The 12237-nt window shown below is 54.4% G+C and overlaps 1 protein-coding gene across 2 annotated transcripts in view; it reads right to left on the bottom strand.

Moving 5' to 3' along the window:
- The window catches only part of MID2 (midline 2), a 64452-nt gene that overhangs the window by 13669 nt on the left and 38546 nt on the right, over window positions 1-12237 (bottom strand). For both annotated transcript variants that reach the window (XM_032196332.1, XM_032196333.1), the window contains exons 3-4: window positions 5446-5541; window positions 1539-1646 (exon numbers count right to left, since the gene is read on the bottom strand). In XM_032196332.1, the coding sequence (XP_032052223.1) occupies window positions 1539-1646; window positions 5446-5541 (204 nt within the window). The remainder of the gene's footprint in view (window positions 1-1538; window positions 1647-5445; window positions 5542-12237) is intronic.

Raw genomic sequence — 12237 nt, 5'->3', positions numbered from 1 at the left:
CCACATGCTGTGCCCTGCCAAACAGGGGAGCATTGCAATGCTCTGCCTGCCCTGCACGCTGAGGGCTTTTTCATCTCTAAATGGCAGAGAGAGGGGCTCGTCGGCAGAGCAAGCAGCGACCCACACTGTATGTCCTGCTGTCCATCAGCAAAAGCAGCCCAGAAGTGGAAACCAAATGGGAATTCAGCAGGAGTGCAGTGCTTCTTGCTCTGCTGTCTGTGCGCATCAAAGCAGCCGCAGTCTCCAGCGCTTCTCCCTTTCTGCTTTTTTTTTGCGTTTTTTTTTTTTTTTTTTTTCTGTCTTTTTTAATTCTCCAGTGTTTGCAGCTGGGGTTTCTCAGAAAGGCTGCTTGGAAACCGCTGCTCGTAGGTGTTACGCTGCTGAAAGCCATGGAGAAAACCCCTCTGCTCGACTGTTCTCCAGATGTCTTGCATCTCGCCTTGCTCCTGAGCAGCTCGGAACAGAGATGCTGGCAGTCTTGCAGGCGTCTGAGGACCACAGCTAAGAAGCTGGCAGGGGCTGCTCTGTAGATTTGCCTTCCCCACAGACACAGCGCCCATGGATGGTGCACAGCACCGTGTGGATGCTGTCACATCCCACAGGTGTCTCTCCCAAACCCATTCCCTGAGCGCCGCTCACTGCCCTCCCATCCTTGTTCCTGAGCAGCATCATTAAGGGGCTTCCCAAAAGCTGGGATTTAAACATCCCAGGGATGCCCGGGGTGTCCTGATCCTCCCCACCCGCCCACTCCCCCACAGTGCCACCAGTGTCCTCCCTCTCCCCTTGTCCCTTTCCTACAGGAGCAGTGCTTGGAGCTATATGGGCTCCAGGTTGCTCGTTTGAATTTACAGGCTGCTTTGGGGCACGAGTCAGGGCCTCTCTGCGCTTCCCAGAAGCCAAATCTGCAGGAAAAACCAGCTCCAAGAGTCCCAGCTCTCTGCCAAGTACGGCTGAAACTGGACAGCGTGGTCAAAAGACGTTAGGGGGAGAGGGTGGGAAGTGAGAGGCAGACAGACAGATGGACCAGCAGAAGGCACCGTTACATAAAATATGTTTCCTGAAGTGCCTGGGATAAAAGTGCACATTTTAAAGCTTCCGCTCCTGCAGAAGAGGGTCCGTGGTGTCCCAGAGCGACGCTGGCTGGCTCTCGCACATATGCACATGGCATGACCTGCTCCCAAACCGTTGTCTGCAAAAAAACCCTGTATTTGGGGTGCTGGTGCTCCCAGCAGGATGAGCTCCCTGGCTTACCCCTCGGTGCTGCAGGGGATGCACAGAGCGGGAGCCTCCGTAAGGAGGGGAAACTCGCCTAAGGCCACAACGCAGAGCAGAGCTCGGACAGCCCTTCATTATTAACTCCGCATTGTTATATTAGCAGCGTGGTGTAAGAAAAGCCCCGAGGAGGCCGTCTGGGCTGATACAAGGCTGCGCCTACCCTCCTCTGGCCACGCTCCTCCAAGCGCACGCTCGTCCTCACGGGGACAGCCCTGGGGAGAGGTGGCAGCGAGGGGCACGGGGAACCGGGCGGCGCAGCTTACCTTCGTCTCCTTGATCTTGACAGCGATGACCTGCTTGCGCTGGCGGATGATCTCCATCAGCTCGTCGCACTCCTCCATCAGCTTGGCCTCGTGCATGGCCGTGTTCACCTGGGCAGGAGGAGCGGAGCCGCATGTGTCTGCACCCAGGCGCAGCACCCCGCCGTCACGGTGGCACCCCTTTCCGAAAAAAGCTGGGGTACCACCGGTGGCCCTGCCATGCTGCAGCCCTCCTCAGCTGGGGCAGAAATTGGGAGGCGAGACCCTGAGCCCCTCTGCTCACCCCCAACCTCCAGCCCCCCGTGTTGCAGCTGTGTCTGTCACCCCATCAACCGGGAGCGAGCAAATTCTGAAGGCAGCCGGGCACCACCAGCACCTCCTGCACCCTTATTTTCAGATAACGCACTGGGCCCCGAGGACAGAAGTGCTCAGCAGTTACTGTCCTGCTGGGTTGTTTCCCACATAGGTACAGCCACCGGGGCTTGGCTACCCTGCGGCCACCAAGAAACCCTCGTGAGATCAATGCTCCTGCAAAATGCCCACGTACGGTGGTGAGGGTGTCCTGCCTCATTCAGGCTAATTAATCCCTGCTGGACCCCTTCTTCAGGCTTCAAATACACAGATTTATTAGAAAAAAAAATATCTTAAAGACATGCAAAGAGTGCAGTGAAAGCACAGGTAAAGGTTTTACTCTGCTAGCTCTGAGAAAGACCGGCATCCTTTCGGGGGATGGACGGGGAACTGGGAATATACTCCACAGACGGGGATTTCAGCCCTGTCACTTGAATTAAACAGTGTCCTGAAGGACATAAATAGGTTTTCTTCATTCTGTACTCTCAAAAAGATCTGAAACAGCAGAGCAGTCTGAAGCCAACCCCGAGCTAAACACATTTGATATAAGATCTTTTTTTAAACCTGGCCAGCAGATTATGCAACGCCAAAGTGGGAGACAGCTGATGGTCTGCAAAGATAACTCCGCTGAGAAAAACAGTGGATAATCTTCCAAATCTGCTGCAAGGTAGTGGCAGGGGGTGGAAACCAAGCCCAGGATTCGCAGCCTGCTGCAATCCGTGCTGGCAGAAGGGAAGGCATCGGTGCAGCCAGAGACCGACATCCCCTGGATTTCCCAGGAGCGCAAAATCAGGGCCAGGATTTCGGACCCACACGGACCCACCGTCCTCCCTGTGTGGCCCTGGCCTCCCTTCTGAGAGCCGGAACACGGCAGCACAGCCTCCTGAGCACCAACGGAGGACTTGTGCTAAGCCTGGGGCCTGGCACAGCCCCGCGGTGCCCACAAATAGCTCCAACGCAGCCCCCTGCCTGCGGCAAGCGCGGAAGGGCAAAGATATTTTCTGCTTCACACTTTAGCATGCTCTCTCTCTAAAGCTGCCTCTGAAGGCCAGGACCGCATATTTAGTGAGGCTCAGAAATGTATTTTGACTGTTATTTTAGGCAGAACGACTGGCAAAGCTGAAAACTCCTAAACAGTGTGGAAAACGACAGCCGGGAGGTCTGAAACTTCCAGAATCCACACGAAATGCCAAACGGCTTTTAACATCAGAGGCCTGTCCTTTTGGACGCTGTGGACGGATTCAGACACAAGTCTTTCGAAGATGCAAATGCCCTTAAACTCGCAGCCTGTCCCAGCTCCTTCCTACCCATGCACTGAGCTGATCTGTGGCTGTTGCCGGCGCTTGCGGCGCTGCTGGCACCCTCAGAACAAAACGCTGCTGCTGCCTGCAGGAAAGGCAGAGCCCCAGTCTCCGAGGGGTAGGTGGTAAGGAACAAAATGCGGCTCCCTGTGTAGACGCCTTTTCTCCTGCATGCTGTGCTACGGGGAAATTATCCCACTTGGTGCATGCAGCATCCTTGTGTCCTCGCATCCACGCATCCCCCATGCCCTAATCTCTGCACCCTTTTGTCCCTGACAGCTGCTTGGGTGATGAGGCAGCTCCAGGATCATGCAGGGGAAGCTGCAGGGCTGGAAACCCCCCAGCCAGGGCCCAGGGGGAAGTGTCGGTCTGCTGGAGGGCAGGAAGGCCCTGCAGGGGGACCTGGGCAGGTTGGATCGATGGGCAGAGGCCAGTGGGATGAGGTTCAACAAAATTGAGTGCTGAGTGCTGCACTTTGGCCACAACAACCCCACGCAGTGCTGCAGGCTTGGGGCAGAGTGGCTGGAAAGCTGTGCAGAGGAAAAGGACATTGGGGGGTCTACCTGCTCGCAGATAACTTGGATCTAACAGATAACTAGGATCTAACTTCTCACAAATAACCGGTGATGAGACTGGAGGGAATGGCCTCAAGTTGTGCTGGGGAGGTTCAGGTTGGAAATGAGGAGACATTTCTGCTCAGAAAGAGCAGTCAGGGATTGGGACGGGTTGCCCAGGGAGGTGGTGGGGTCACCGTCCCTGGGGGTGTTCAAGGAAAGGTTGGACGTGGTGCTTGGGGACAGGGTTCAGTGGGTGATGGTGGTAGGGGGCTGGTCGGACCAGATGATCTTGGAGGGCTTTTTCCAACCTTAATGACTCTGTGATTCTATAAATAACCATCGTGTTTGCTCAAGCCCTGGCAAAGCTCCCCTGAAGCCACGTCAGGGATCCCTGCAGCAGACCAGTGTCTTTTCCCCCCGGCAAGGTTCTGGTTCAAGGAACCGCCGCTCAATTTAGCACCGAAAAATCAATAGCCTGTTAAGAAGAAACTAATTGCAGCAGCCGCTCTCCGTGTATCACTTCAGCAAACAAAGCTGCAAATTAATTTGCTATTAACGGCTACGTGCACTTGGAAACAACAGCAAGGTGTTAGCTGCCTTCTTCCCCTTGAGTGCCGCTCACAGGAGCGCATCGCAGCCATGGCCAAGGGCAGCGCCGGGCCAAGCGCTTCCCTCGGAAATGCAAACACAGGATGATGCCTGATTGCACGCCGCCAGCACAAAGGGTTTTACAGACCAAGTGGTCAAAGCAACGAGGTCGGCCGAGCCCCTTTCTTCAGCAGGATTAAAGGTGATCGCCTGTCTTCCGCCGACGCTTCCCTGTAATCCCCTGGACAAAGCCTTTCCCTCTTGCTGATGGCTTTGGCCCGCTGTTCTGCCACAGCCAGCAGGGCGGGATTGCAATCACCGCCTCTGACAGCAGGAAGGAAGCAGGGAGGCAATCTGTGCGTGTTTGGGAGGAGGAAGGGACGCGGGGAGGAAGGCTGGCTGCTGCAGACAAGGCTGAGGCTCGATGAGACAGCAGAGAGGGGCAGGCGGATGGGCTGCTTGCAGGCACGTGGAGGGAAGGGCAAAAAAAAACCTTCCCTGTGCCCAGGGTGGACGGGATGGCACAGGGAGCCATAGGCTTGAACTGCAGCAGGAAGGCTTCACGTTGCCTTGCTGAGGATGAGGTGCCAGAGGCTGTGGAAGAGGCAGCATCTCCATCGCATGTTCAGGACGGTGGGACAGACTCACACGAGTCAGGATTTCTCCAGCAGGATCAGCCTCAGCAGCTCTGCCTCAGGAGCCTTGCACCCAGAGGGTCTGTCCCCACTGAATGCAGTGAGAGAAATGCTGGCCGCACGCCCTGGGTGGCACCACGAAGAGCCTGCCCCGGCCCCACTGAGGACCTTCTCCCTCCTTGCTTCACTCACTCCCTTACTTTCAGATGCTCCCAGCATCGCTGCCTGTGCTCCGGCTGCATGGCTTCACTGGGATGGGGACCTGCTGCAGCCAACCTCTAAATCCCTGCAAGCAGCTGCGGGCTTCATCCCTCACCAGCCCTCTCCATCAGCCACCCTCACTCCTTCCCACTCCATCCACGGTCCTGCTGCTTGGGAAGGGAGATGGGAGCAGTCCCGTGCACCCCGTCAGCCGAACCGGGAGCTCCCCGGGGCCCCCTCCCCATTCCTGCCCTCTCCCCTGGCCACTCTCACCAACCTCCACTTGCTGGCAGATCTGTATCAGCTTGGCCATCTGGTTTTCCAGTTCGCTGTTGCGTTTAACCAAGTTGGTGAGATTCGTCTCCAGGGTTTGCTGCGAGTCCAGACAACCAGGAGGAGAGAGAGAAAGAAAAAAACAAAACAACACAACATAAGATGAACAAAGCCAGAGGACTGCAACCACCAAACCAGACCATTTGTCACCCAACGTGCTGCCTGAGGAAGCAAAAACTTGGATAACTTTGGGCCAAGGTCTTGCTGCCAAGCGCTGCCCAGACCCGACAGAGTTTGGCCGCCCCTTGCCAGCACGTCCTGCCTTTTTGTGAGGGTATAAAGAGCTATTCTGCTGCGATTTCCAGCCAGGAAGTCTGCCTGCTGGGAATGAATAGCTGCTATTCTCCATCCCTGCTCTCCCCTCAGCATCCTCTGTTGGTGCTGGAGACGAAGGGCTGGGAGCAGGCTGGGGTCTCCCGCCCCAGCTCCCCGGCCAGGCTGCTTCTGGCTGTGCCCCTGGGGCTGTGCTGCCTCCAGGGAGGAGAACACAAGCCAGCAGAGTGCTGAAAAACAGAGCTTGATATCTGTGGACACACAGTGGACGGGCATTTTTTTGGTATCAATAATTTAAGCGACACTGCATTGCCATTAAAATCCGTGGTTTCGCTAAGAGAAAATGTTTTACAGCAAAGCGCTCGCTACCTGTTGCACCGCTTGTCGTGAAACTGATAGCCTATTAATATTTTAAACTCCAGGGCCGAGAGAGGATCCCTGCGGTGTTTTATTCATACTCGGCTAGAAAGCGCGGCCCAAGGCTTTCATCAAGGCTCCAGCAGACCCATAAACATCTGCACGCACGGATAATTTGGGGTCTAGCTAGCCAAGAGAACTTGAATCATAGTCATAAAGCACAGGCAAAGCATTAATTCCTGAAAACCACTGGCTCCTAAAATACTCGAAGCTCACTCGCAAGCCTGCAAATTGCTAGCCAATGGCTGGTAAAGCAGAACACAGAACCAGGCTTGAAAAATGCAGCGAAGCCCTGGGTGCCTTCATTAACTGGAAGTGCTTTGCACAACAATGCTGTATCGATAATGAAAAAGCCAGCTGCTAACCGCTCCTGCCACCGCCTTTCCTTACAGCTCAGTATTATTAAACATCATCTCACTAAAGCACCGAACATTCAACTTGCTAATTATCTTCCTCATCACCGACTCGGCTGCACTGAAGTCGCAGCTTTGAAATCGCGGCCGATCTGCTTTCATGTTCCTGGGCTGCTGGCGGAGGGCAAGAGGGGGAGGCAGAAACGAGCTCGAGGAGTGTGCTTTGAAGCACATGAGCCCAAAACGTATTTGCAGCATCCCAAGTTTGCCAGGGACAGTGTCACTCCTCCCCCATACACGAACACACAGCGCTTATCCGTTCATTAAGTGCACGCCGGTGGTGCAGGGATGCTGCAAGCAGTGTTTGAGTGGTGTTAATGATGGCGTGAATGGGGAGCATCCGAGCACCCCTCTTGCTGCTCCCTGCCTTTGCAGGGCTTCCTTCAAGAGGCACATCTGGCTCCTGCTGCTGCTGTAAGACCTCCTGCAGCACCTGAACACAGCGATGAGACCATTTCCTTCTGTTCGCTGTGCTGAAAAAAGGAAAACGTGCAAGGAGCTTTGACTATACCAGCTGGTTATTTCGCAGGTGCATATAAATTCCAGCAATGATAGGGGTTTTGTTAAATCGCGTTATAGAACACTCACAATTTCCTCAAACATCCACCTTCTGGCCTGAAATGCAGAATATTTGATTTCCCTACAATGGGGAGAAGCGAGAAAAGAAGATTAAAGGGGAACACCACCACGTCCTTGCGCCACTTGGATTGGCACCAGGTAGCGTTTCCCAGCCCCAGCTGGCTGCAAGCGTGGCGAGAAGCAAACCTCTTCCTGCAGCACCGAGAGAGCAGCTCAAGGGCTGCACCTGATTTACCTGCAGGTGACCAGATGCAAAATTAATACGCTGGGCTGAGCAGCACGAGGCTGGTAGGCAAACAATTCTGCTCACAATTTGTGGCTGCTGCGCTGGAGCCTCGGGGGATGCGGGGTGGGATCCTGCAGGCGCCGAGCACGAAGCTCTGCTCTGCTGGTGCAAAGCTCTGGGCGAGGGAAAGGAGGGTCTGGATGAAGGCTGTGGAAACACTGAGCTGTGGTGTGCAAAGTATGGGGGCTCCTACTGGGGGCCCAGACTGCAGAGCCAATTAAAACGGGCAGTGGGAGAGGGCTCACCCCCAAACGAGCTTGGCAACAAGGCTTGGGAGGACGTCACTTGGACCTGCCTTGTTGCAGGGCTGGGTTTCCAAATTTATCTTCATGCAAAGGCCGCCAAAACTGGAGAGTGTTTACTCAGTGATTTATTTGGAGGTTGCTGTTGTTGCCCTTGTTCATTTATAATTGTTTTCGATGGAGGATGGACGTCCCTGCACCCTCCCTCCAGGCGCCACAAACACGAAACACATGGGTGTGCATCAGTGCACGCATCCACAGAAGCCAGAGCAGATGGGAAACGCTTCCTCCAGGAGCTGGCACGGCTCTGGGGCCGTGGCAGGTCCAGGGCATAGGGACGGATGCTCCTGCCCCATCTCCCTCCCCGTGGTAGCACTGAGCCAGGGTTGCCTGCTCGTTGCTGACTCCAGTGCTGGTAGCAACACAGCTCTTTGATGCAATGCTTGTAACCAGCTCCCAGGAAAAAAAAAAATATAAAAAAATCAGGGGGAAAATATGATAAGCCAGCCAGCTGCCTTTCTACACTAAGAGAATTTCAGTAGACAAAAGGACAAGTGACAGAAAGACATGACTGAGCCTGCCGAGCGGCTCCGGCGCAGCTCCCGCGTTGTGACACTAATGCATTTTAAGTTGCTTTGCAGCAAAACGTACTCAGTAAAAGCTGCAATAAAATGCCAGCTTTCAGTGCCTGCTATCACCTTAAACAGCAGTGCTGACCTAGAAAATGAAGCAATTTGTTCTGTCGGCATTTCTAATTGTGCTGAAGAGAGGCTGGAGAAGGCTCGACTGTCCCATCAAGCCGGGTCCCCTGTCCCCAGCTGGGTGTCCTCAGCCCACCCCTTTCACCCCACGCACGCCAGAGCAAGACCTGGGGCTGGGCCCTGCTGTCGCTGCTGCAAATCCAGCATTGCAGCGGCCTCACTCCCACTTTGCAAGGAGATAAAGCAGAGGAAAGTCTCAGCCCGGAGCGCAGAGGTGAAGTGTTGCTGGGCTGAGCAGAGAGGGAAGAGCCAGGGGAGGACAGATCCCAAACACGTGTCCTCCACAGAGGCTTTCAAAGCAGCCTGCATTAGCATATCCTCATTCAACGCCTGCTTGGGAATTGATATTTAGGAGAGAAAAAGACAAGGAAAAAAAGCTCAAGTAAACAGGGCTAACTGAATGCAAAAAAAAAAAATGCAGCTGTATGTTGTTGCCTAATTAGCAGATATTGGATTAGAGTCTCAGTGCTTTTCAAGCATCTTCTTTCAGCCTGAGCTCACCAGCACTGCTCTAACTCACCCGATTACATGGTGCTGGCCCTTCTCCTGCCTTGCTGGCCGTGCCGTGCCATGCTGTGCCGTGCTGCTGGCCCGGTGGACACCTCCCCAGGGTGCGCACCCCAGGTCCCTGTGGCACCGCAGCTGCACGCACCGTGCCATGGGACGCACGGTGCCAGGCAGCCCCGGGGTGCTCCTGCCCGACCCCATCTCCTGCCGGGCTCCTCTCCAGGCACCTCTCCCTCCCCACTGCCCTGCCACCAGCCAAGGCCACTCGGGACACAGCAGTGATGAGGGGCTCCTTAATAAAAAGCGGAGAGGACTCCGCAGCAGCAGAGACGTGGTAATGAGAATGGGCTTGTTTACCCTGCTCAGGAAATTCCTCTCCTCCCGCGGCTTCACATGAGCTCTGGTTTTTGGCAGGTCAGGAGGGGGAATGGAAACCGCGCAGCCAGCGCTCGCAAGGAGAATTAGAGCAATCGTGTTCGGTTCACACAGACGTGTCTGGGGCAGCCCGAAAACCCCGCAGCCGGCGCAGGGAGGCACTTGAAATGAAAGGACGCCTCGTATCCTCGCAAGCCCAGGTTCCTGAGGCTGCCAGCGCTGTGCAAGCGGCTTCATTTGCACTTCTGAAGCCTGCCCAGCAGCACGGCAGCCCCGGACCTTGCCAGTGAGAGCCTTGTGCTGTAGCCTCTGCCCTACACCGCCGCTGGGAAGCCTCCTCTTTTCCAAGGGATTTGAGAACACCCGATGTTTTTTTCCATGATGCTTTCTGGAAATGCAATGTGCCTCTGAAAGCACATCTCATCCTTCTGGCAAACCCACTGGGGACTGGCAGCAGCAGCCAGCGCTTGCCCTAGATGGTAGCTTCTGGAAAAGAGACCTGAAGGATGAGATGTCCCGGGATGTTGAGCTGCAAGGGTTCGCAGATCCTGGAGCACCTCCTGGACGTGTCCCCTGACCTGCAGAGGCTTTGTTGTGTGCATTAGCAGCTGGGAACCCGGTCAGCTCTGCCTCCCTGCCAGCTTTCCACAAACCAAAGCTCACCACTTGGGTGCGAAGCAGGGGCCACGCTGGCCTCCTCCCCAAAGCTCTTTCACTCCTTTACCCCAGAACATGACAAAATGGTTCTGCTCCTGCAGAAAGGCAACCTGAGGAGCAGGGTAGGGGAGAGCTTGCTAGTTCTGTAAATCAAAGCTGTCTGTACAGTTCCAAGGGGCAGAAAAAAATATCTCACGAAATAGTTTCATGTTGTCATTCCTCCAAAACTGCTGATTAGTTGCAGACTCGGTCTGAAGCATCCTCTTGGCAGGTTTTGCTGTCTGGCTGCTTAGCGTGCGTCTCTAGGACTTACATTTCCCCTGTTTGCTCTCTCTGTCCCTGCGGTACTTAACAGAAACAGGGACTCTGCTTCCGAAATTATTCCTGCAGGCAAAGATCCTGTAAGAGCCCTCACACCTGCAAGCCCTTGGCTCGAGTCACCCTCTTCGAGAGATGAGGAACGGCTGCGTTGGACCGGCGGGGATGGATAACCTCTGGCTGCTGGAGCTTGTCCCCACAAGCACGGGGCCCAAAGAACGAGCTGTCCCCTGGCGAGCTGCGTGGACCTGTTTTCCTGAGTAAAATTAGCAAAAGGCCAGAAGGAGCCTGCTGATTTTCCTCTCTGTTACAGGGTGGCCAGACCTCCTCAAGCTGCCCGGGATCAAGCGGTGTGAAGAAACGGTCTCCAGCAGGAAGCCCTGAAGATGGTAACACATGCGCTGGTCACCCAGGTCCCTCTGGGCGCATCAGAAGGAGCATCTCTGCAGCATCTGTATGGGGCTGGCTCTGACTGGAAACCCACCCGTGTAGCCAAGACACAGCGAGACCTTCAACCCCGGGGCAGCCAGAGGGGTCCTAGCACCCACAGCAGCCTCACAGCCCCCCCATCCCTGCAGCTTCCCTCCCAAAAAAACAACCGCAGAGATGAGCCTGGAGGACAAGGCATCTCCAAGGGCTTTCCCCTCATCCTCAGTGAGGCCCTCAGCAAGGCTGGGTTCAAGGTTGGCCCACAACCCTGACCTTCATCCCAGTGCCCTGCTTCCCTCACCTTCCAGCCAAAACCAGCCAAAAACAGCCAGAACCAGCCAAAAACAAGGGTACTAACGACGCACTACCGGCCCCACCTGACGAACGCTTATCCAACAACACTGCAGAAATGCACATGGCTTATTTGGGTCCTTCAGTGTTTACATCCTTTAATCTTTTCAAAGCCATTCTTCTGCTATTGGATATTATCGTGGTTTTCTGTACCACTGCAGCACTGTTGAAAATTGTTTAAATATTTTATTAAATTCATCCCGACTGTGACAAGTCAGTTTTTATTCCTGAAGCCATCTAACCATTATCTGGCTGTTTGAGCTGTCCTACTTAAATACTCCAAAAGATTTCACTCCCCTGTTCAGGCTGTGTGCTTTTCAACCTAAAAGGATGTGGTTTTCAGACATCTTATTAAATTTGCTACATTTGATGTAAAAATTCCCAAGCTATGGTGAGACCTGAGCTTATTTGTTTACCTTCTACTACTTTTATTTACTCCTTTAAAAAGACAGAGCGGAAGGAAAAGATTTCCACTGCTCCAAGCAATGCCTTTTTTTTCCCAGAAATGTTCCTCTAATGAGCAATTCCACCTCACTTTCTTCAAATCCAGTAGCAGGAGGTGCAGGGGGCTGTTCCCTGATGCTCTGTGCTAAGCACAACCAGCAGACACAGGGCCCAAGGGGGAGCAACCTCCCCCATCTCCGAGCCCTCATGTGGATCTCCAAGCTCCTTTGGCCATAATTCTAGGTGCCTTTTTGTGTCTCTGCCTCTCTGATGCATCTGAATGACCCTATACCTAAGCAGATCAACAGGCAGGATGCGGCTGCAGGACTGGTACCCACTGGGCACCTCGTCTCCACTGCGCATCTTCAGGAGCAGCTTGAGAGCCTCTGGCCAAGCCTATTCGCATCTCGGGGAGGTGTCATCAGACCTGGGCGAGCACAGGGAACTTGGAAACCTTTTGGGAGCTGCCTGTGAGTTTTCACTGGGGTTAGCATTGTTTATCATCCCGTTGGGTCGTGGCGGCAGGAATCACAAGTAGGCTCGGCAATGAAAGCCCTCCGTGCTTGGGCTTCCCAAACTTCTAACGGTGAGAAGCAGAAGGTGTTAACAAAAGACAAATCTCCCAATGATATCCCGAGACATCACAAACTAAGCAAACTATGCTTCAGAAGCACCCCTCTCCAC

The sequence above is a fragment of the Aythya fuligula genome, chromosome 13 (assembly GCF_009819795.1).
Source record: "Aythya fuligula isolate bAytFul2 chromosome 13, bAytFul2.pri, whole genome shotgun sequence".
NCBI lineage: Eukaryota > Metazoa > Chordata > Aves > Anseriformes > Anatidae > Aythya > Aythya fuligula.
This window is presented reverse-complemented; position numbering and strand designations above follow the sequence as displayed.